Genomic DNA, 25,592 nt, shown 5'->3' on the forward strand with positions numbered 1-25,592 from the left:
ATAATGTTGCAAGATAAATTCTTAAAAATAGTTTATAACACTTTCAGTTCAGCCCTTTTAAGGAAAAAATATATATTCTATATAATTTTGTGTTTGGAACAATATTGGATATGAAATTAGTATTTGAAATAATTCTTAACACTTATATTTGTTACCTGTCTTAATTCTTAATGTTGATGTACGTTCTTTCAAAATAAAAATAAAAAATAGATAAAATTAATAGATTTTTATTGTATTAATGTATTTATTAATATGAATCAATTATTAATGATTGAGAGCAAGTTTACATTTTCGTAAATATTTTTGCCAGAAATAAATAGAACCTTGAGTTTTAATATACATATATTATTTTGGTGTATCCAATTCTACGAAAATAAATAAACACAAGTGTGGTAATTGTTTATTGTGTCGAGTTATAAAAAAAGCTTTAGTTTAGTTTTAATAGGAATTATGAGAAGCATAATGAACATTATATTGTATAACTACATACTAGTCATTCGAATAGAAGCTATGTACATAAATAAAATAATTTTAAGGTTATATAAATATTACAAATATTAAGATATTTTTAAATAAAAATATTAAGTATGTTAAGAAAATATATAATGTAAGAAATATTCTTATGATTTAGGTTTGTTTCTTGGGTTCATGATACAGTTTTTCTGTATTTTGTAACATAATTTTAAGCTTTAAAAAAAAGGAATACTTAGTATGTAATACACAATAAATTAAAAAGTTCACTTTCTTGAACAAGTAAAATTAATTTAAGTTAAATACGTATAATTGTGTTTGTTATTAAAAGTTTACAAAACATAGTAATATGAAAATCCTTAATTGTTCAAACGATTATTCAAGGTCATCGATCAGCGAATCTAATTCCTTCTGGAGTGTGCACGATTGTTCTCTCTGTTTCAGAACGTCATCCTTCAATCGGTCCACATTAGCCATGAGTAGCGTGTTGCCTTTTTTTAACGCATTCACTCTCGTTTCGTGTCTCTTCAGACGTTTTGCTAGGTTGTCTTTCTTTTTGGGCAGTGGAGCATCCTGGATACAGATTAACAAAATATTTGTATAAAAAGTTTCTAAAGACCATTCTTATATTCTTAGTACATACCTTACATAAAAAATCTTTTTACATGAATTTAGAATTTACGATGCTTATACTATTAAATTTGATTTGTAACAATGAATCAAGTAAATTAGAAAACTGCAGATTATTGTGAATTAAGACACACTTTAAAGTGATTTCTATTTATACTTGCCTCTGGCTCACTCTCACTCTCAGTTTCACTTTCTGTGTCCTGTTCTGTCTCGGTCTCTGTTTCTTCTTCTTCTTCTGACCCACTCTTCTTTTCCTCTTCGGATTCCTCTTCTTCTTCGTCATCCTCATCTTCTTCATCAGTGCCGACTTCCTTCATCATGGCAGCCATTTTGTCAACTTCACGCTTAAGCTCTTTGAATTTTCGTTTTTCTTCTCTAAAATATTATTAGGAGATATTTTTAGGAAATTTTGAAAATAATTGTGTGTCAAATATGAGTTCACAAAGTGATGAAACAAAATCTGGTTCTTAGGAATCTTATCGACATTAAGATGCAAGGATACGAAAAAATTAAAGCACTAAGGGTAATTCAAATACCTATAAGGTATTTATTACCTACTTATTGCTTGCCTCTGGGAAAAGTCATGAGATATTAACATATGAGTTTATAGCGTGTCAAGTAAAAATCTTATAATTTCATAATATATATAAATCCTACAAAGATTGTAATTCTTTAGTCAAACAGTGTAGTGTTGTCATAACGTTACTTGAGGAACAGAGTTTTAGATGTTCTATATTGGGAAGCGGAAAATATAGAGTATACTTTTTACTGTCATTTAAACTTACTTGAGGCAACTTTGCTGATTTTTGAGCGCCATTTTGTATCCCATCCTTTCTCTCTTCATATTATCTTGTTTTTCTTTCAGATGACGTATTTTGTTTCTCATATTGCGAATTTCTTTCTCTAACCTCTTTTGTTTTTTCTCTTCTGTCTCCTCCTAAGTTTTAGGATTTTTGAAGGTAAATATTAGAGATATAATTTTGATTTGTTATTATTCATGAAGTAAACTTTTAATAACAATATATCATATCAAATAAATTTAAATTGAAATCACAATTCAATATGCCAAAAAAAAAATATGCTGCTTTTCAAAAGAGTTAATGTAGTTGGAGATATATGTGTTTCTGACTTCTAACTAATTTATCCTATCACAATAAAACTTATATTACAAAAACGGTATCAAATGTAAATATTTCTACGAATTAGAATTAACTTAAAAGTAAAAAAAAAACACTCTCTATTTTAAAACCTTTTTCTGTCCAAACCTAATATTATTTGACGTATCTAATAATAAATGCTGTGATTACCTCCTCTGCATCCGATTCTTCTTCCTCTTCAAAGCTGTCATCTTTGGTGACGGATAGTTGTTTGATAGCGTGACTGGAACGTCTTGATCCAACGTTCGAAGGAATCACACCCTAAATAAATGATATTTTTCAACACCATGTATAATATTTGATCGTTGCAGCCAATATATTATATTAAGGAAAAAAAAAAAATTTGTTAAATTTAATATTAGAAGACATTTTAGGTTGAAATTACTTTGTGAGTAGACATTACCTCAATTCCCTCTAAGTTAGTACAAGCGGTATTAATGTTATTGTTAGCATCACTTGCTATTTCATCGGTTTTAGCGTCTAAGTTCAGTAACCTACACTGCTTCAGGAAATCTAGCTGAGTCTTTTGATAGAAAGATAAGGGCTCTTCCGACTTTAATAGTTCGTCGATCTTATTCTGTAATGTTTAAGCAATTAATTATTTAGGAATGTAAATCATTTTAGTATTTCTAGTTGTTTGTTTTCTTAATACGGTTAATTATTTATTATTATCGAAGCTCATATAAGCAAAGTTGTCAGAATTAGAAAAAAATTAGGTACTTTTTTCATGTTTAGTAAATGTTAAGGTCTTAAGGTACAAGCTTACGGATAGAGCCTGTTCTAATTTCTTTTCTAATTCTGAATTCTTTCTTTTCAGTTCTTCTAACTCCGACTGCGCGTCATCTCTTTCTTCTGCTGCCAACAGATATTGCTTCTGTAAATTATCTGCGGTTTCCTTTGCTTTTTCAACTTCCATTTTTAAATTATTAACCAGCCTTTCGTCATAAGCGTCAGTAACAGATATCACAGTCTTGTGCTGTTCTTGTTTTATTATAGCCCTCTCTCTTGCTAATTCCGCTTCTAGATTTTGGATTCTTGTTAGTAATCTCTTGTTTTCTCTCTCCTGAGCTTCCTTATTTCTAGGAATAGAAATTTAAACGTAGTAAATTCTATCCTTTGTAGTAGATTTTTCTTAAATGTTCTATCTTACCTCAGCTCAATGGCTAAAAGTTGCTTAGTCGATTGAAGGTCGTCTCTTACTTTATCAATGTCATCCATCTCATCAATATCATTTTCTTCTGCAGCTGGTGCCTAAAAAATTAAAGTTATATATTACATATAAATACATATATTAATATATAATTTTGTTCTGGTGACTAATAATGATATAAATATATTATATCATACCTCTGCAACAGAAACGCCCGACGGCGATGCTGTTAAGTTAGCTTGAGACATGGATTTTTGTAATTGTTCCTCTATTGTCATTTGCCTTCTAAATTTACGCAAACCCTCCAAATTAGGTTTACTTCTATCGTTACATTTAACCTTCTTCAGTTTTATTCCTTTGTTAATTTCTTTAAGCAACTCGTTGTGCGAGTTTGGTTTCTCGGACTCGAATATGAATTGGTCTTTGTTTTTAACAACTACAGATGTTGTTATGATGGGCTTGGATCTATGGAATTATAGTTTATTAATGTGATTCATATTAAAAGATTATTTGATTTTTTTGTAATCTTTCTACTTACTTAGACATATTATTATGGTAAGAACAAATATTACATAATCACCTGTCATTACAAACTACATGTTTCAATTTTTTTCCTTGCTCCACCTCTTTCATCATGTCACTCCAGTCTGGTCTTTTCCTCGGTCTGCTGCGAAGATCTTCTAATTTCTTCAGCTTTGCTGGATCAACGGGAGCCTTTTTAAAGTCGGGTGGCGGGGGTAGTTTCGGAGGCGGCGGAGGTGGCATCGGCGGTGGTGTAGGTTTCAATAAATCTAAACACATTTTTATACTCATAACATTAGAGCTGGCACCAGTTACCCACAGATACAGATATTAGTTAAAAGAATAGACGAAACTTTGTATAAAAATAATATTACCATATATGCTCCAATATTTAGTTTCCAAAAAAACATTTTTACCTTTAAATATACTAGTATCTTCCATTGTTAACATTTCTTAAGATCTCAATTACAGAATATCAACTGAACACAAATGACAACCGTCTGTATACTAAACATTTGTAGCACTACACTAAGCTAAAGTTCCAACGACACTGTACCGTGCGAATGCAGTCAGATTTCGTTTGCACCTGATAGATGTATGCGTCGCATGCGGAAGTATCTTGGACTATTTCGGAACTGATTTAAGACCACAAACTGACTACAGGAGATCAAAGGGAACGTACTAAATAGAATGTTAATGGGCGCACCTAGAGACGTAAGGACAAAATAGTGTCTCATATAATATAATTATTTCTGTTCAGTTAGCAAATTAATTTTATATTCTAAATATGAAACGTCATTACAATATATCGTTAAGTTGCACAGGCAATTAATAATGATTAATCACTTGAAAGCTCGCGGGATTTAATGCAGGTTGGCAAAATTTTAGTATGGGATTTGTGTTTACCAATCATTAAACAGAGTGGTATAAGCGGTTCGAGTAATTGATTTAATTACTTACTCCTTAAGCTTTCATTCTTCGTCAAGGTGTGTCCTTTCGGAATTTCGTTAGCCAAGGTCTTGTCGATGTTTTCTTTGACCCGTTCGTGTAATGGATCTCTCCATTTTTTCAGCATCACGTCGTCTTTGGATGGAGCTTTTTGTAATGAGGGCTTACGTGGAGGCAACTAAAAATATAATATTTTTAAACTTCCCTGATAAAACTAATTGGAATGACTTACAATGTTCTCTCTTCGTTTAAGTTACGGTATATCAACGATTAAACTTGCAAAAAACTTTATTTAAAGATACAATATAAAAGTTTTATTAACATATAAGATATATAGATTTCCATTTACATAACTGTGACGAGTCCTCTACATTATTTTACAAGTTCTATAAATTAAGAAGTAATTGCTTTTAATAAAAGATCAACAAACAAATTTGTGAATAAAATAAATGAAATACCTTGGAGGGAGTTTTCTCAAGCGGTGGTTTAGTAGCCATTTTTTGTTTTTCTTCAACCTTTTCTAGTACTTTTGGTTGCTCAATTTGTTTTTCTACCTTTTTCGCGTCTTTAATTATGTTATTGTCTGATTTATTGTTAAGATTTTTATCGTTTACTTGATTTATTTTTGGAGTATCATTCTTATTAAAAACGGTTTTCTTATCTACAATACTAACTGATTTTTCTTTAGCTTTGTCATCTATGGTCCTGACGCTTTTAAGAATCGGTTTGTCTGGTAGTTTCTCGGTATTACTTGTTGCTTCTGATTTTGTCCTATCCGAGGATTTTAGTGCTGTTTTAAGAAGTTTCGGCTTATCTTCAGTCGGTTTTGATGTTTTATCCGTTTGTTTGGCGACTGAAGGTTTCACTAACTTCTCCTCTGTTGCCTCTGATAAACCGTTTTCAGCTTTTTCTTTCACTGTTGCTTGTTTCTTTAAAACAGCTGAAAAAAAGAATCGAATGCTGTGTGTAATATCAGACTTAAGAGAGAGACCTATTAGTAACATATATCTTGTATAATTTACACTTTATTTGTCAAGTATAATCTAAATTTGTAAAATTATGCATTTATGTTACTATTTAAAAAAATTAAAAGAAAGATATCTTGCAATGGGATATTTACAGTATTGTCAGTTTCATCTTTCAGGTGCATTTATTTCCTGAGTATTTATGTTGTTTATTTTACACTTGAATTAATTCTGTTGAAGTAATTCTGTTAAAAATTACTTATAATTTGATTATGATTTTATATATAAAAGTCAATGGTCATGTGTACTGCCAAGCTTGTACTCTAATATCCATGGAGGTTATAACTTCAATGGAATGTACATATATAAAACAATAAAGAATCTAACAGTCTGTTAGACGATCTTTGTATAACAATTTTTAATAATAATAAATAGCAAAGAAATTTTTTATTATTATATAACAAGTTTATGTAAAATTATCTCAATTTTGGATCGTGTAAAAATAATTATACATATTATTTAAATATAAGTGAAAAGTAATAAAATATTTACGTAAGGAAAAAGAGGAATATGAAAGTAAAAGAAAAATAAAATAGACGAAAACACGTGTTTTGTCCCCGATTCATTGCATTTGATGGCATTCGCGTACGTAAATAAACATGGCCGCTGCCAAGATGGCCGAAAGCTGACCTTCGCTATTTTAGCCTGATTACATGTTAAAACCTTACTAGCTGAAGTGTTAACAGTGTTGCAATCGAAAGATAATGTCCCTAAATTATTATAAATAAAACATTAAAAAAATTCATTAGTTACTTGTATTTATTACGATATTTATATAATAAAACTTAGTATTCTCAACATCAAATAAATTTTCGAACGGATATACAAGTCGAACGGCCCACGGAACAGTTCTTATAAATCATACGCCGTAAACGTAACATCTTCGTTTATTTTGTAAAATGTCTGTCCTCTCTAAAAATATCGCGATTCGTTGGCGTTGGACTCGGAATATCTCGTATTCTGTAGAGTCATGGCAGCATATTAAGAGACATTTTGGAGTTTAAAAATTTTGCTTCACTGCCTATATAACATAATTATATACTTGAATACTCTTTGACTACTATAAAGTAAAGATAATTTGGTTATATATAATGAACAAAAGACATTCCTTTTCACATTAGAAATATATAAATATTTTGATAATTTTATTATTGGTACCCAAAATTTTTTTACACAAAAAAAAAAATTAAATCTTTCGCTTGAGCACCTGGGTTCGTATGCTTATTTGTCGCAAAGCTTAATTAAATCGTTTGTACAATATTCTACCTACATTATATTATTTTATATTTTACAACATAACATCAAAACTGTCAGTGCATTAAATGAACAATTTGGCCTTATTCTACGTTCGTCGTATTATCAGTAAAAAATGTAACGCTGAGTATAGTAAATGATCGTATACATTATTATTTGTGTTACCTTAAACAAAGGAGTATATCGTAAGTAAGCTAACATCCTCTAAATACTTCTTAATAAAATTAAAATATTCTACCACAATAAATCACTTTAACCCACCAATTTTTCAGTTTCCACCAAAACTGAACACTTCACGTCAACCATTTCGGACTAACAAACTTGTGTGGAGACTCAGATATGAGATCCTGAGTCCCTGCCAAAGTTTCGGGAAGGTGTTTACGTCATTGGCCATACATATATACATAAGTATATCATGCACATTGAAATATTGCCCTTACGCACAACTGTAATGTAAAAATAAGATAGCGGTGTTTGTCTTAATTTGACAAAATATATAAATAAAATTTAAATAATACTTGCTATATTTTTTCGCATTTATTTATAATCGCAATGTCTGTCGAAGCAGCTGATCATAATTCGTAAGCGGGTGACGTTTCGCATTAATTGCATAATAGGTTTGTCAAATTATACTTTAAAAGGTAAATGAAGAGTTGTTTGTTATGTGAAGTGCACATTGGTATAACTGGATAAGAATAAAGATCCAATACTATAAGCAAACTACGTATCTTATATGTGATAAATAGATAATAGTAAATCGCTACACGAGCCAGACCGTAGGCGTGTGAGATGTATTAATTCCATATTATGTTTAATTGATAGACATTTAAAATATTAGTAAGTATATGAGATGTTTAATGAAAACTTCGCAACGTCCCTTACTTTTAAAGTATTTTTATCTAATGTGTATTTTTGGCAGCCGGTAAAGTCAGTAAAGGTTCCTAGTGTTTCCAAAAACGTTGTCACACGATTGTGCATGTCTAATTTCGATTGGATATAAATAGCAATGAGTAATGTGTTTAGCAATCAGAAACACTATCTTATTTGCTCCCTTTATGCGCCCTTATCTCTTTTTATATTATGAATAAAAGCCTTGCTAGACAGATTCTCATTTTACTTCTTTCTGTTTCTTTCTCTTTCTTTATTTATAAAGTGCTACAAAGCTCACGGACACTCTGGAAGAATTTACTTTTTCTCAAGACTTCTTCTGTTAAATTGATGTAGGTATTGACAGTGCATGTGGAGCCTTCAGACGTAGCCTGTGGCATTTTCTTATGGGTCGTGAGGTGGTGTATTCGAGACTGAGAAATTCTTTTCAAAGCTTTTTTAAATGAAACGTGAGCTATAAAATTATATATTATACATATATCGAAATCGTCGGGGAGGACATTTTGTCTAATATAAAAATAAATGCAGAATAAATTTTGAGTAAGAGAGAATATAATAATAACATATGGGTTGTAAGTAAAAGAGACGAAACGTCTCACGTCTTAAAATCCGTTAAAGAAAAGAGAATTGTTAATTGAATAATAGTTGGCACAAAATTTTTTAGACGGCATAAAACGTAACACAACTTGTAATTAAAAAAATAACATGACATGCAAATATAAAAAATATATAGATATTTCATGAACATTAAAAGCTATGCAGCATATATATAGCAGTGAGAATTTTAAGAGGGAAGTTTGCTACCTTTTTTTTCACATCTGAAATAAGGGTTCGTTAGTCATTAGTGTGTATAAATATGTGTTTCATCAGTTGAAATTAGGCAGACTTTTTTTAGCTGCCTCTGAAAGCAAGGCTGTTATGGTAAAGATGAATAATTGCGAGTGAATATATCTGAGCTGATAACAGGGAAATGGTGACCCCAGCCTTGGGTCACTTATTATAGAGTTCGCATACCTAGGAATATGAGGACTAGAAAGGAAGTGTGGATGAGTATGGACGTAAACAAGGTTAAAAACAATCTTGTGTCACACGCAAAATTGATATGAATATAATGTATAAACTCGTTTTGAATTAATTGTATACATTAGGCTATTTCCGTTATATCAAAAATAAATTCTGTGAGGGGAATACAGAAGAATGACATCAAACGTAGATACGTTATAAAAAACAAATATATAATCTTATTAATCAATCAAACATATTTGTACACGATCGTGTCGGAATAGTTTTTTTTTTCGACTCACGTTTCAAAGGCTTAGGAGTTTCTGAGGGTGCAGCATCATTCTCAGCTGCAGCCTTCGTTGTACTTTCCACTGGTTTCAGTTTTTTCTGGGTCCACGAAGGCAGAGCTTCGGTATCTTTATCCTTAACCCATGGCGGCCGGAAAGTTTCTCGTTTTGGAGCAGAGTCCCGGCTGACGTTACCGATTGGCATGTTCTGTAGAGAAATGTGTGTTTGGTTTGACGGAATTTGAAATAATTATTGTGGTAAAAATTTTATGTGTATTAATATTAAATTTATCTAGTGTTAATTTTTCCATAAATAGATCCGTTTATGTTTTAGTTCCAGTCACGCAACCTCATTCATTCGTTGCAAAGTACGTCATCGACACAAGAAAGTTGTGTACAGATTTAAAAATTGTTCGCCATTATCAAAGGTCGCTATTTTAATGTCAGTGATGACGTATAAAATCAAAAAGATTGATTTTTAATTTCGTCGTTAAAAAATTTCCAAATTCTCTATCAAATTAAGTGGATGGATTATTTACTTCATAGAATTCTTAAAACGTAGTGATTATTTCAATACGTTTTATATATTTAATGATTAGACTTAAATATGACAATAGAAAGCAAAAGACTAATGAGTACAAGTCAATAAAATGGTAATAACTATTCAGGAACTAATAAAAAAAATAACGACGTATTATACGTTTGTATATCTGTCTTACTGTGGTGTGTTTTGTGAAGTGTAAACACAAATGTACGCACTTATTTCACTTTTCACGACACAAACTTCATTTGTTATAAAATTTTCATATAATAATAGTCCAGGAACCAACGTGTGGCGCGCTTGGTTGCCGACTAGCTGCGGAATTTAAGCTTGGTATACTGGAACTTATAAATAGTCTCGTCATGATGGCAAGTAGAACGTATAATTCGGGAGTTTAGCACAATATGCTATATCTTGTATCTTGTATTGTCTGCGTCTTGTTTTGTTTAGCGGATCTTTTGCGAAGATTGTCTTTTATTTTCATAAAATTCCCTTCATTATAACAATTAAATGGCTATCGTTCATGTTGGTAGCACATTGGAGTAGTATTTTCAATTTGAATATGACTTCTTTATTGATTTAATAATGTTCCAGCAGTCTTTTTCTTTTGACAATTGTTATATTTAAATTATCGTAGTATAGTTTATGTTAAATTAATAATTATAAAGTATCGATTTGACAAAATCTAGTATTTGAAGTTTTAGTGTTCACATGAATTTAAACATCTATGTCCTTAAAATCTCACTGATATTTATGACTTTGATTCTTCTATTTGCAACAGATTTTTATGCAATCCATATCTTAGAAAAAATGCTTTAAAAAATTAAGTGCTAGGGGAGTGTCAATGAAAAAAAGTTATCAACACATCTCTTATGCCTTCAATATATTGTGTATTACGTAGATAAGCTGATGTTCTTATAAATTTGATCAAGACGGCTGGTCGTTTCAAATTAAAATATAGATACAACAGCAAGATGGCTATTTTTAACGCTCTCGATTACGTTTACATAACCAATGAAACGTCAAATTTAATGATACGAAAAAGTTTATTTTTTTTAATATTCTTATTATATCATTGTTGTGATATAATTTTTAAGCTTTTTATTTTTAACGATATTGCTTGTGTTCAAGCTAACTTACCTTATAATAGTATTGAGACTTTAGAGTAACTGTTTAAATAATTTTACGTTGTCCAAAAGTATATTTTTCATATAGCAATAATTACAATCTATGCAGTTTGATTTAAATGTGATCCGACCTACGATTTAATGCTGTTGTGTCACAAATACATCAGCTATATTCAGGATATGTATGTATACTTTATGTATTGACAGTAAATAATAATTGTTATATAGTGCCTGCGGAAACTTCAAAATTTTCTTCATTTATAATTAGAGTTACGAATGATTAACAGTTATGTCCTTTTTAATAATCCATCAGTGTTGGGAAAGTAATAAACAAGGAATATATTTTTGAAGTAACTTACTTATTTATTAATAAGATAATCGCAAATAACATGTGTTGATTTTATTATGTGAGAAAATCTTAAAAAAAATGGAGAATAATTTAACATTTTACTAATTTTTGATAATCTTATTTGATCTGGTAAGGCTTTTTCCAAATACCTTTCACAACAGTGCATATTTAAATACAATTCTGTGCTTTATATAGGAAGGATATTAAAAAAAGCTGTTATCATTCATTCACGCTACTTTATCTCTCTCAATAAAAATTTAAATAAAATTAAATGATATCAGAAATAAATTTGATTAGTAATTACTTTGAGAAACATTGAAATTCAGCTAGTCGCAAGTGTGTCTTAAAAAGACGATTCCGAAATCTTATTTCTAAACAATTCTGAATATTTTTCTTTTCCATTTCATTTATACAGAAAAAATAGTAACTAAATCTAGATTTGTCTATATCTTGGACTTGGACTTATTAATAGGTGTTAGGTTATTGACTATTCCCTAAACTTAGTAATGATGAATTTTAGATCAGTTAAGGAATACTTAATTCGACAAACAATTTTCAGTGACATCAGTTATTATACTGCTGTCACTGAAAATAAAGTTTAAACTTAAAAAAACTGTACTAAATTTTTCATCTTTGAGTAAAGAACCGGACCTCACTTTTAATAATTGACTAAAATTTCAGTGGGAGTAAACGGAAAATCCATTAAATACGTGTCAATAGCCGTCATTTACTTAATGGCGACATCTGGTGTCTTTATCATCTTAGAGAACTTTAAAGATTTATTTTTACTGGCAAACAGTTGATGTTACAAGAAAAACTTAGTTTTTTTAATTAAGGCACAAAAACAAACTATCCCGAACTAAAAAAACAGAAAAAAAATGTGATATTTGTTTAGCCTTTTAATGTTATACTAGATATTTTTTATGAAATAATAATTACAGTCGTCTTAAAGGGGAAATAACATAGTGTTTATGTTATGATAATACAAAGCTGTTCTAGAAGATATCACAAATAGCTATTCCATAAATCAAGTCTCAATCTCCCAGCTTCCTGTAAGATGGCGCCACGTTTCCTGCCCAGCCCGTGTTCGCGCCTTTGTTACGCTTCGATGATTTCAGATAACAACAGCTCATGTGAGACCGGTCCTTGGAAATAAGTAATTAACGATATAAATAGAAATATATTATACACTAAAAATGTCACGTTTCTATGTTTGTGATTTTTATTTTGTTTGAATTGTTTGTTAAAATGAAAACAAGAGTGACATTTAGAACATGTTTTTAAAAGCCGTGTGCAGTTGGAAGCGAATAATTTAATATTTGACGTTGACAAAATATTCCACGATTGCAGTGAGAATGAAGTCATATTATGAAAAGAATAGTTTAATTGACTTTAGCCTTTCTGTATAAACAGCTAAAGCAAAAGATAGAAATTATATTAAGTTTGTTGTGAGAGGCATAAAGTTTTATTTATTTATATGGCTCACATTAAATATTTAATCTAATATAATTCAACCTTTAAGTTCGCAAACTGGTTCTTAAACTTTCAAACGATTTGCTTATTGTAGACTTGTTAGTTCCACAAGTCTCGTAATATTATGCCTTAGAAATGAGAGAGTTTTTTCAGTTACGTTAAGGTACAAGTCTCCTTTCGTATCGTCGTAATAAGGTAAAAGAAGTATGAGTCAATAAACAGAACATTGTGCCAGTGTTAAGAGGCAGATATAAACCCTTATGACAGAAAATGTACATAATTTTAAAAACTAACCATCCTTTGAAAACATATTTTTTAATATTATTTGACATTGGTATATAAATTTTAATAAAATTTAAATCAACTTCGAGTACGTAGCATGACTTATTAATCTTCAGACAATAAAGTTATATCTAATAAAAAAAATAATTATCACAATCGGTGGTGATTTTATGCAGATATGAAGTAACTGTGAGATAATGTGTTTGATGTAATTCTTGAAGGGAATTTCCCTTTCAATGACACGCTTATCAAATCTTACATTGTATCACCGATGGTATACATCCTGTACAACAACGAAAATTATTATATTATCTTCATCATGCTGATGCAACAAAAAAAAAAACATAATTGAAATGATCCTTTTTTTCTTTGGAAAAACAAAGGATTTAAAAATAAAAGTATGATTTCCTATTAATCGTGACGATAATAAAGCAACTTTTAACAGAAAAATAAGATTAAAGGAGGTTTTTCTGGATGTAATCACTTATGATTTGAAATTTTATTGAACTACCAAAGTAATCTAAGGTATACAACATAATAGATCACAGCGTATATTATAAGACAGTAGACTCAGTGTAATAGTGCTTTAATAATGTCATATTGGTTCCCTTACATTTTCAGCATCTATATCTTATTGTTACGCAATTTGTTAATTGATTACCAGAAAGCTATTACTCTTCACACCTTTAGATCGATTTTTTTTCGATCATTACTTGGTATTAGTCAATATAGGCATATATTCCTACAATGATAAATATTATAACAAACTCTTCATAACATTTCGTACGGGTTCACTTAATGATATCAAAGATTTTAGTGACTCCGCATTAAAATTACACTGTGATTGTTGAATGTTCTAAGTCATATATTATATTATTCTAAATTTTATCTAATATTGAACACTTTCATAATAGTTACACTGTTGACGAATGTAAGTATCTTTTGAAACATTTATGGTTGAATATTTTGAGAAATCTTTAGATTAAAATTCTATAAATCTCCAAAATTATTTTTTTTAAAACAAAACAAAGTATGAATACAAAACATGACAACCTTTAATTTAAGTATTTATAAACATTAACTTAGGTTATATTTTCTAGACTTTCAGTTATATATATAAAAAAATGTCCGTTATTTCCGTTTAGTTTTTAAATTTAAAAAGCACTTTCCCAACTAACTGACTGGAAATATACTTGTTGTGTAATATAAAGATTATAAAGCAGACTGAACAGACTTAACGTTAGTAACGAATATATGACTCAATTTTTAAATATTTAATAACGAATTTAAAATAATACTCATGACTGACTACAAAAAAATATATTTTACACTAAAAATGTAGGATAATTTTTTTCATCAAATATAAAAAAAATACACTACAAAATGGTAGCTTTTGATTTTTCAACCATAGCCAATATAGAAGATTGGAAGAGAATTGATTATAATTACAGTCAATTCATTTGAAAGTAAAGTGATTTTTAAAAAATAATATTTCATGGTTATTTTAGAAATTGAATACAAATGTAACAAAACTGAATATGTTGGAATGCATTAACAATCTCATATCTATTTAATTATTTTTCTAAATGCAATAAAAACTAACATAACCAAAAACGAAAACGTGTTTGTAATCTATAAACATTTGTCAGTTAGGCAGTCTTCACTCGATATCATTCCACTAACAATCAAATTTTTTTTTTGTCAGATCCGATTGCTTTGCTTATTCTTAACTCGTCTGAAAATTTTATAATAAAGTAAACGTATCATGTAAATAAAAGCTTTGTGTATAAACTCCTTGACAAGTTCAAGTCATTGCAGACGTAATTCTACAATATGTAATTCCCTGCTTCATGTTTTGTTTGCTTCATCCTTTCGTTTTGTCTTGATGTTTTGTTTACTTTCATCATGTTGAACTTATTTGAGGTCAAATCCTAAATAAAGACGGTTCTGTCCCCGAGTACATGATATTCTAAGAATATGTCATTAGTTTGAAATGACAAACAAATGGTATCCTCATTAAATTACTGTTAATTAAGATTTACATAATAAAAGCTTTTTGTGACCTTAAGAGTGTTTACGGGCACATTTCTCAGTACTGTAATTAGTGAATAATTGGAAAAGGAAGTTATAGTAGCGTCGTTTTATCTCAGTAGTATCAGGAGTAATTAATTTTAAATCATGGATTATAAGATTAGTTTATGTTGCTTTAATCAAAAAAGTCATATTTTTTGTGTGAGAAATCCAGGCTTTTTATACTCTATGGTTGTGAAAATCACTTCATCTATAAGTAGTCTTTGGACACGACCGTTTTCTTAGAGTGTCTAAAAAGGGGTTATGGATTCGTCATTTCAATTATTACATCTGCGTAGATACGCATGCATACATAAACTACAAACTTTTGCCCTCGCCATATTTTGATCTTTCTTTGCATTGTATTCCAAAAACCACAAAGTGTTTAGGAGTTATATTTTTCAAACTGTCCCAGCGTGTTGCAACTGAAACTACATTATAATTATATTATATGCTTAGTAGATGAAGTGTAGCGTATATGTTATTCTGATGTATCAGCTACGATAGTATAAGTTTCATAACAATGGGTTCTTTATATGAATAAGTAACAGACTTCCATTAACGAGCCATATACGCATTAAATAGTAATATAAGTAAGTTAAATAGTAAATAAAATTTCGCAAATATGCTTTCAAGCTTGTTCAATACTAGGATTGGAAACAAAAAGTCAACACATTTAAAGAGGACGATCATTCAGCCGTTGAATTGTTTCAAGAAGTTTTTTTATTAGAATTAAATAATATATTAACCAAAATGAAATCTTTGTTAAAAAAAAAATATATTAAAATATTTGAGTTTGCTGCAAACTTTCAGCAATCTATCCATCAGTTACAGTAATGTTGATTGATATCTCGTTTACTTAATTTTATGATAATTTATTGCGACTGTGCATTACAGTCAAAGACAGACTGATAAGCTTCAAAATTTTATCTAATTAATAAATGGTGTTTATTTCCCTCTTGATTTAAATTGAATATGGTAAAAAAATATTTTCAACTTAATTTTTGTTCATTTACTTCATTCACCTTTAACTTATACAATTTTATGTAAGTATATGTAATTCCTCGAAGCGTCTTACAATATAATTTAATTTAATTAATAATAATTGTATAATTACAAATAGCTGGAGAATATAACAGTATTACAAATTTATAAGACCAATTAATTAAGTTTGAAGGAGCAAACCTACGACGCTGTGCCTAAGAATGATATTGTTTCACTTTTGATTAGAAGCAATGTTCCAAACAATAAGTTACCTATAACAAATACTAATATGGATTTCAAATATTATGTGACGTCACGTACACAGAATAATGGTGGCTGATAAACAGTTGACAATTCTTGTCATATTATGTATTTTTCAAATACCTATATGTTATAATGTTTTTTTTTGTTATTCTATGTAAGTACATCAAAAATGTATTAGTATTAAACAAAATAGTCATTATATTTATTATCATGAGAAAGTCTGGTCAAGGAAGCAAATCCCGGAGTCCTTCGGGAAAGCAATTTTGTCCTCATTCCCAAAAAAGATAGAGTTACGGATCCGAAAGATACTAGACCGATAGCCTTAACAAAAACCGTAGCTAAAATCTTCTTCTCGGTCCTGCAAACGAGAATGACGCGGTTTATGCTTAACAACAGGTATTTTAGGCCAAATCACCAGAAAGATTTTTTACCGGGGATTTCTGGATGCCTAGAACACAACACTTTGTTGTCGGAGCTTAAAAGATGCCAGAAAAAGCGAGAGGCAAATAACAGTTTGTTGGATAGATTTAGAGAATGCGTTCGGGTCGATACAACATTTATTCGGACCTTTATTCGGCAAGACGAGAATTCTAAATATAAGATCCATGCAATGAGCTTAGAAATGCAGAATGAGCGGCTACACATAGAAGATTTTTGCATCCCATTAGCACTAAAATGGCGCACTTTAAATCATGATTGGTCGCCAGCACTGCTAAAATTTTACCTCAATGCGTTCCAGATGACTCTCCAAGATCAGAGAAACTTAGTAAGATGGGGCAAAGGTATCGAAAAATTTTCTATATCTGCGGGGAGGCAGTTGGAACTGCTTAGCATTTGCTAGTGGGATGTAGGATACCCCTAGATAGAGGTCAATACTCGCGTCGTCCCGATAGGGTTTTAGAAATCATACGTGAAGCGGTTAGTCTATCGGTAGCAAGAGCGCAAAAAGAAATAACCACGAAACAAAGATCAATAGGTTTTGTGAGAGAAGGCACTAGGGCTACAAAATCAAACGTCAAGCCTTATTCTATTATTAAAGCGGCTTTGGATTGGACTTTAATGATGGACACGTATGAGAAGTAATATAAGATCCCACTGGATATTTATGCGTCGGCCTCCAGAACGAACATATTTTTATATTCGAGCATTTTAAAGCGCGTTATACTAATACAGCTCACGGTTCCTTGGGAAACCAACATCCCCAAAGACCATGCCATCAAGGTCAACAAGTATTAGGAGCTGACTAACGAACTCACTAAGAATATGTTCGTTGTAAATTTGTACGCGGTAGAAGTAGGAGCGAGAGGTATGACAGTCAAATCTCTCTACAACCTGCTAAAAGAAGAAAAGGCCTGCCAAGAACTAACATCAGTTCATTCTTGGAACGTGCGTCGAAGGCAGCCCTAGCAGGTTCGTTTCATATTTGGTTAGGTAAAGAGAGGAGCTTGGAAAGTGGAGGTGAGCGTTTAACGCGCGTTAGATAGGGGCCCCTTAAACCTAACACCTGGGTCGCAAGTCCCAGGCACTGTTGAAGCTCCTCTTCCTACAACGCTGTGGATCCGGCACCCGCACGGTGAATCCATGGAATGCTGAGAGGTTTCGTCTCTTAGTTTATACAGTAACATAATCATGAGAAGGCCACAACCATAACTAAGTGGGCAGGTTAATAATAAATGCATTTAATCTGTATTTTGTTATCATAATCTATCATTTATAATTAATATAATCTGTATCACAAAAACCGATTAGAAGCATTTATCATCACTCATTTCAATTACTTCAACGATATATAGAAACTATCGATATTGGCTACTGCAAAACTCAAGTTATTTTGTTATATCACCTTCATGATAACATAGTATTAATTACTTTAAACTAAAAGAACATCAAGCTCTACTAAAGGTTTTTTATCGCTGGACAGCTAATGTTAAAATATATATGATTTAAGGAAGGAAACTATTTTATATAGAAAAGGACATTTAAACTCGAGGCTAAAAGTAAGCCGTGATAGAAGAAGAATGTGACTTAATTGAAATACATAATTTAAATGTTAATTTAAGAAATAATTTGTCACTAGCATCTAATTCAATTTAATGAGCATATTCTAAATTATCTCTTTACAGCATTCTCGATTACCAACATAATGAATTCAATTAAAGTATTATTAAAAACAAAATTGTATGATTATATTTCTAACGAGACTACAGAATAGAAACAAAAAAGTTCAAAAGAATCTAATTTCAAAGAACAAGTAATTCAAATTCAATTACCATATCTTCATTAACTTTTCTTGAGACACGAATTAACGGTTTGTTGATTTCTATTAATCTTCTTTTACCAAAGGCAACGGAAATGTTAAGATTTTTTTTTTAATATTTTAAAATTACTATTTATTAATAATTTTATGATAATAATATTTTTCTATTAACAAAAGTAGGGGACAAACATCATCGATACCTTTTTGTCATTCAAATGTAACAATCGATCAATTATAAGACAAACGCTACATTCTACATATCCGCATACACACGTTTCCACTTATAAAAGCCCTTCAGATTTTATATTATGTCAACAGTCAGATTTAATGTCGTCAAATGTATCGGGGAAAAGTGATTACCCGCAGATACTGAAACTGGCGATTTATACAAGACAAAACATGTTGATTACATTAGTGAAATATCTCCCGAATCTTTGTGGAGTACCGATTTCTTATCATACTATTAGCATTTATTATAAAAAGGTCCCCGCTCTACTCATTGTGTGTTATATTGTGAAAGACACAACAAATAAAGTTATACAATAATATAAACGAAATCTCATAGGAATTATTCGGTAAGTTTCCTTTATTGCATTTAATTAAAGCAACCAATTTAGATGTAATTTTCGTTTCGATTTACCAGAATTTTGTCTCCGTTTTTAAGAGAATAAATTATAAATGTGCTTAGTAAATAATCGATTAACAACCATTGTAATCGTCTAAGTAGTTCGTTTGATTTAATTTATCGTTAAAAAAGGCATAACGTCGTATTAGGAATCCATAAACAATTTCCGAACCGGTTTATATTTTGCTTCTAAGGTTATTTCCTTGCATTCTAAATTCTAATAATAGCTTTTTATCCTTCGTGTAAGGTAGAGAATATACAGTAAAGTTATTTAAATTTTGCAAAAACTTTTAAACTAAATTCTAATTAATGTATTTTAAAAAATATTGTTTTTTTTTTTAGGAAGAATGACTCCTATTATTATCGGACTTTTTTGTGTGGCCGTCGGTGTAGTCGGATCTCCTTTACCACGTACACATTCAAGACACTATTGTAAGTATGAAAATAATTATATAATTAATTAATCATATTATAATAAATAGGACAGGGACAGGAAAGGTCGTGAGACAGAATTTGTTACCATGGCATTTTGTTTTTAATATTTTATTTGAATTTTATGAACCAACTTTGAATTTGGAATTTATGATAATGAGCATTCTGTGATCTTCCAGCACATCAATTAGAATTTGTCTCGAAAGCGGACTGGGGAGGCAGGCACGCTACTTCGGTCACCAAACTAAAAACCCCCGTCCCTTTGGTGGTGATCCATCATAGTTACATCCCCGGCGCCTGTTATACGAAGGCAGCATGTTCTGCTGCAATGCAATCTATGCAAAACGCACACCAAATCACCAATGGCTGGGCTGATATTGGTTATAAGTGAGTATCTTATGATATATTTTGCGACTCATGAAACACTTAAAACTTGTAGTGATATCATTATGCAGAAATTTTTAATAAATGTTAAATAGTTTCGCAGTTGGTAGTGATGGGAGAGTATACGAGGGGCGTGGTTTCAACCGCTTGGGTGCGCACGCGGTTGGTGTTAACGTAAAGAGCATTGGTATTGTCCTAATAGGAAATTGGGTCTGTAAGTATCTAAACCGCTGAATTACTAATGTAACAAACTAACTTTAACAAGGGACCAATCACGAATATTACTCACCCATGGACTTAAGTGGCACTAAATTATCAGGGACGTAAGATCGATTACAATTCTGACAATTCTACCTTTTCTAAAAGGGAATTCCCTTAATGTCATATGGTTCAGATTACACATACAAATCGTGATCACGTTGTGACGTTTGACATGCGAACAGAATGTTCACGGCACATGTGCAAGGCTTAACCGATCACTTGTAAGATGCATTTGAACACTTCCAATATATAACTTCCATACTTTCTTAAATAGAATATTAAACAATACTTTCTCTTGTCTAAATTTTGAATTAGAAGAATAAGATATTTGAACTCGCTTTTATACCAAACCAGTTTTTGGTAGAAAAAATATATTTGGTTAGTCAATAAATTCTGTAATAAAAAGCTAGTGTGGAAAGCAGTAAATACTAATCATAGAAATAAAAAAAAACAAAAGGTCGTTTTCCTTATTTTTTGTTTCGATTTAATTTTAAACTGAAATATTCAACTTAAGTTTGTTAAATTCAAATTTTCTTTGTAGCGGAAGTTCCTCCGAGAGTGCAACTGGAATCTGCTCAAGCATTGATTAAATTGGGAGTCGACCTCGGCTACATCAGTCCCGACTACAGCCTGATGGGCCACAGACAAGTCGGATCCACCGAGTGTCCCGGGGGCGCACTCCAAAAGGAAATATCCACTTGGCCCAAATTTCAACCAAATAGGGAATTCCACCTGACATGACACTAACGATTACGATGAGCAATAAACTGGTTTAACTACTTATTTAAATAATGGTTTCATTTCAATATTTAAATAGCAAATATATATATATATATATATATATATATATATATAATTTTTTGGTATATATATATTGCTCTCACGAAAGTCTTGTAGGGGTTTTTATAAGCAAATATATTTTGAATATAATTAAATAAACATAGATATATATTCCTGTTCATAATATAGATATATAGATTTAATGGTTATTAATAAAATAAATATAGTCTGTGACAATTTTTTTAATACTGTTAACGTGTAACAGACTAGAAATTCAACATCACCTATTTTAACTCTGATTAATTTTAAGTACTGCATTTCGTACTCTGAAGAAGATAAAAAAAAATCATATTTATAATTAATATAACGATTACAATCAATAATTCATTGACTTTTTGAAAGATTAATATCTATGATTCAGTATTTTTAAAACTTATCGATTATTATTTCGATGACACAATAGTAAAATGTGAAGATAATAAAAATAATCTTTGTATAAATCACATACGTTTGTTATTTATAAAAAAAAAATCTAAATTTTTATCTTATTTATTGTCTGATTATGAGGATAATTGGGAATCAAGTTCATCAGAAATTAATTTATTAGATATTAAAAAAAAACACATCGGACAAATTAAGTAAAATTTTCCATTCACAGTCCGTGAAATCGATTATTATAAAAACATCGCACACTCAAGGTTAATATTAAACTTCATTAATTTTCAAACGAATATTTTAATTTATTTCGTGTAATTCAACCATTTTTGTGTGATTATTGAAAAATTTGCCACCGTAACAGAATATTTGAAAACATTCTTTTTTTTTATAAAATTTTATCGTTGTTTTTTTTTTATTTTAAATCTAAGCTTACGCTCATCCATCATCTGTAAAGGAAAGTCCATTGAACCTCAAACTGCCATCAAACTAGCTCAAACACAAGCTGCAAGCCATTCACCAAAACTAAACTATCTCCTAATAATAAAACCAATAAATAGCCTTTGATATTATACGTGACACCGTTTCCATTCCTTCGTGAAGAATAGTTTACGTAAAGCACGATTTAAAATTTAATTTGAGAAATTCAAATGATTTTATAAATAACCTCTCGAATTATTAATCTATAATTCAAATTAATCGATAATTTAAATTAATCGATTCGATAATTTCGCCCTGCGCCATAACGTATTAGCGTCAGTGTTCGATACTCGTCTTGTATTATAACATGTTCCACTTGATATATATTTAAATATAATATATTTATTTATATGAAAAAATCACAGCATTTAAATATAGTGTTCGCGACAATATTAATAACTATTATCTATATATTGGCTGTATTTAATTCTCGTACGTAATATAGATATTAGGATTTTTTGTTGCTTGTCTATCACTCGTAAACAATTGATGGGAATTTTTGTAATTCTTACGTTATGCTACTTCCCGCAGACAATAAATATTATTTGGTAAATTATATAAGGTGGCAACCGGAGGCATCCAGAAAACTACGAAACTTACTTATATGTATATTATAATAAAAATTACACGTTAAAACTTATAACCTTCTGGTTCACACGACTTGGTGTTCGTTCCGCGGAGTCAGCAACGTCACTCGTAATATGATATTTTGTCAATACAACGATGTTGCCCCGGCGATGTTCATTTATTTTTGAATATGTTGCCTGCACGTAACAGGTATTGGTTTGATTATTTTTTTTGGTTACATGAAAAATAATTAAAAGTTATATTGTTTAAAAAAATATTTATTCGTTTTGGATTGATATAATAATATATTTCAAAATCACGATATCTATAGTCTAAATTCTAAAAAAATATTAAATTTATTAGTTTTCAAGGACGAAAACAATGTTTATGTTCACATATAAAATAAGCGAGTAAGAATACAAAAGTAGTCCTCTATGGGAAAATAACTTTTACAATGGTTTAATAATTAATTCTGTTTTGTTTGTTTGTAATAATTTGGAAATAGTTAAAATTTCTTCAACTTGAATTCCTTAGTAAATATTTAACGGGCTTAAATTAAAAGGAGACAAAATAAAATTAAATGTACGTATATTAAAGGTTATGTAAAAGTCCTTTGGAATCATTATGTTCTTTTATTTGCAGGAAAACTTAGAAAAGTTCAACTGTTTTTCTTATACTTAATAAAGGGTCAACGAGCGGATCTAGCTTAAAGTAATAGAAACTGCTTGTGAAATTAAAAATTTGGAAGAAATACTCGCTCATTGCTATCTTTCTGTCGGAAATACTCTTTTCATTAAATTACTAAGTACTGTCGGTCCTGAAAACCAGCTGGTATAAGATGACATAACTCCACTTCTTGATATTCTCATATAGGTATCATATATATGAGAAGCTTGGATGTAAGCTTATCGGGATAAAAGTTTAGTTGCTATGAACTCTAATGTAAGCTTCTTACAGACTTTATTAATCTGAATAATTTCTCTGGACACTTCCAAAAGTACATGTGATGGAGCGTATGTAGGGAACACACATCTATACACAATGACAAAGTGTTGAGACGATCCTTACAATTTTAGCAAACAATTTTTTATTCGTTAATTGCTAAGGTAGTTTGAAAGGAGAAGTTGATGATAGAGTAAACTATTTTCAACTAGTCAGTGCAGCAACGAAACAATTTTTTTTTAAGTTGTTAAAATACCCATAAAACAAACTCTACAATTTTAGGAGGAAAGACATATCAAAACCGGGAACACACGACTATCTTTCTTGAAATGTTAATGCAATATTGTATTTTGTAAGGTTAAATTAAATTCTTTAAAGTCAATTTACGCAATTTTCATCACAGATGTAAGGTAGTTATTAGGAGGTATTTTATAAAGTACACTTTTAAGAGAGTTTAAAGAATTTAACACTTTAATTCCTGCAAACCCTGTTTTAGTATTAACAGACTCATGACAGACATTCATCATTAATTCTTCCTCAAATGCACATATTTTCGCTCCCCCTGTATTTCCTTCCAGTTACAATTTTTAAATCATTTTTGGAATACACTACTACACCATGTATTGACCTAGTGGGTATCATTTCACCTTGCACCTGTTGAAATTAGAGTCAAGATCCAATACCATGTAGCCAGGATTGAAAATGACTTAAATGAATTTTACACCTATTGATGATTTTCCTTAATTATTCTTTCAATCTAGGCGCTATTTCTCAGCTCGCAACTACAAACCCACAACGACCATAAAGCTACTGTGTTTGAGGTAAAGAGGCATTTTATTTTATAACGTACTGAAAAGAAGAAAAAAAAGAGTTTTTACACGGGTGCGTCGTACCAAATCTGGTCGCAGTCGCTACGTACAAACAAATAGCCAGACTTTGCTTACCTCTCGATTTCTGTAACTAGTAATGTATCAGATTATTCAGGAGAGAAAGAGTAGGTCCAATCCTTTTTCTCTAATCCTTTAAGGTTTATCCTGCTCAGTTGATGTTCGTCTATGTCAATCCAATGTTAAACAACGCAAGTGGTGTAGAATAGCTAAAAAGATCGCACAGTCGGGAAGACAGCTCAATAAAATTCTTTTTTGATTCTATTGTTTGATAGCAGTTCCAACCCGCCATTTGGCGGTATATCTTTTAAGAAGGGTTTGAAGATAGCAAGTAACAAAAAAAGAGAATTGCAATACTTTTTTATATGTACTAATATTTTATTGTAAAATACCCGATTTTATCGTTATCTTTATAAAAAAATGCCCTGAGAGATTGTGGGTAACTTTTCAGAAATGTTATTTTTGTAAGGTAGAGCCGTCTCATGATTATTTTTACAAGTAAAAGTGTAGTCAATGAGAATTTAAAAATCCTCATATCTATAAAAATCTCATAAAGTACCTATTAAAAATATTACATCAAGGTTATTTGCTTCCAAAAAAAAAATATGTTATATACCTATAAAATTGATAAATATTCGCCAACCTATATATACTGTTTGGGAATTACACAAAACATCGCAGCAATCTATTGCAAATCCAGTAGGGTTAACAAAAAAAGACGATCAAAGATAATATTAAACAGATTGCTCTATAACTCAAGTTTTAACTCTCATTTTATAAAGACAAAGCTATAGAGAATTGCAAAATATTTAGCAATTTTCTATTCCTAATTATATTAGGTCAGTTTTTTTCTTACATTGTCACTTACTAATACAGATTCAAAAACATCGATAAACGTTGTATCCTCTGCACTATTGTTAAATTATGAACTCCCATGCAATCCCACTGAAAATATCAATGTATGTATCAATGAAAACTTTGAAAATAATACAATCTAAATAACGTACCTACTACTGATAAGTATTTTGAAATGTAAGGTACAATACCTGAAAAGGTCTGTCGGAAAAAGTATCGGTTTTTTAAAACAATCGATCAAACAACTACGCAAATACTATAAT

The 25,592-nt window shown here is 30.3% G+C and overlaps 2 protein-coding genes and 1 long non-coding RNA gene across 6 annotated transcripts; 1 reads left to right on the forward strand and 2 right to left on the reverse strand.

The window, feature by feature from the left end:
* Positions 1 to 211: 211 nt before the first annotated feature.
* LOC116777690 (golgin subfamily B member 1) lies at positions 212 to 10,245 on the reverse strand. 3 transcript variants are annotated; one of them, XM_032671367.2, is made up of 13 exons: positions 10,094 to 10,245; positions 9,350 to 9,542; positions 5,337 to 5,818; positions 4,891 to 5,056; positions 3,989 to 4,199; positions 3,606 to 3,873; positions 3,409 to 3,509; positions 3,025 to 3,337; positions 2,662 to 2,835; positions 2,409 to 2,519; positions 1,887 to 2,038; positions 1,263 to 1,476; positions 212 to 1,044 (listed from the first exon to the last, which is right to left on the reverse strand). In XM_032671367.2, the coding sequence occupies exons 2-13, from the start codon at positions 9,537 to 9,539 to the stop codon at positions 847 to 849; spliced, it is 2,580 nt and encodes an 859-aa protein (XP_032527258.1). In that variant the 5' UTR covers positions 9,540 to 9,542; positions 10,094 to 10,245; the 3' UTR covers positions 212 to 846. The 3 variants fall into 3 exon arrangements, with proteins under 3 accessions (XP_032527258.1, XP_032527257.1, XP_061382066.1); XM_032671366.2 differs by having other exon boundaries at positions 10,054 to 10,191; XM_061526082.1 differs by lacking the exon at positions 2,662 to 2,835 and having other exon boundaries at positions 10,094 to 10,243.
* LOC133319907 (uncharacterized) lies at positions 6,641 to 8,437 on the reverse strand. The gene is made up of 2 exons (XR_009753365.1): positions 7,419 to 8,437; positions 6,641 to 7,322 (listed from the first exon to the last, which is right to left on the reverse strand). It is a non-coding gene; the product is annotated as an uncharacterized LOC133319907 (long non-coding RNA).
* An 8,705-nt stretch (positions 10,246 to 18,950) lies between the features above and the next one.
* Positions 18,951 to 21,175, forward strand: LOC116777963 (peptidoglycan-recognition protein LB-like). 2 transcript variants are annotated; one of them, XM_032671784.2, is made up of 5 exons: positions 18,951 to 19,256; positions 19,649 to 19,738; positions 19,918 to 20,125; positions 20,218 to 20,336; positions 20,925 to 21,175. In XM_032671784.2, exons 2-5 carry the CDS (start codon positions 19,654 to 19,656, stop codon positions 21,122 to 21,124), a joined length of 612 nt encoding a protein of 203 aa, XP_032527675.1. In that variant the 5' UTR covers positions 18,951 to 19,256; positions 19,649 to 19,653; the 3' UTR covers positions 21,125 to 21,175. The 2 variants fall into 2 exon arrangements, with proteins under 2 accessions (XP_032527675.1, XP_032527676.1); XM_032671785.2 differs by lacking the exon at positions 18,951 to 19,256 and adding an exon at positions 19,535 to 19,553.
* The last annotated feature ends 4,417 nt before the right edge of the window (positions 21,176 to 25,592 follow it).

Source organism: Danaus plexippus, chromosome Z (assembly GCF_018135715.1).
Source record: "Danaus plexippus chromosome Z, MEX_DaPlex, whole genome shotgun sequence".
In the NCBI taxonomy this organism is placed as follows: domain Eukaryota; kingdom Metazoa; phylum Arthropoda; class Insecta; order Lepidoptera; family Nymphalidae; genus Danaus; species Danaus plexippus.

Excerpts from the sequence above, each read along its gene's own strand:
- LOC116777690 (XM_032671367.2), bottom strand. The coding sequence starts at position 9,539 with ATGCCAATCGGTAACGTCAGCCGGGACTCTGCTCCAAAACGAGAAACT. Across the intron at positions 4,200-4,890 it reads GAAGAATGAAAGCTTAAGGA|ATTTATTGAAACCTACACCA; the intron begins GTAAGTAATTAA and ends AAATGTGTTTAG. Across the intron at positions 3,874-3,988 it reads CATGTAGTTTGTAATGACAG|ATCCAAGCCCATCATAACAA; the intron begins GTGATTATGTAA and ends ATAATTCCATAG.
- LOC116777963 (XM_032671784.2), top strand. The coding sequence starts at position 19,654 with ATGACTCCTATTATTATCGGACTTTTTTGTGTGGCCGTCGGTGTAGTC. Across the intron at positions 19,739-19,917 it reads TACACATTCAAGACACTATT|CACATCAATTAGAATTTGTC; the intron begins GTAAGTATGAAA and ends GTGATCTTCCAG. Across the intron at positions 20,337-20,924 it reads CCTAATAGGAAATTGGGTCT|CGGAAGTTCCTCCGAGAGTG; the intron begins GTAAGTATCTAA and ends TTTTCTTTGTAG.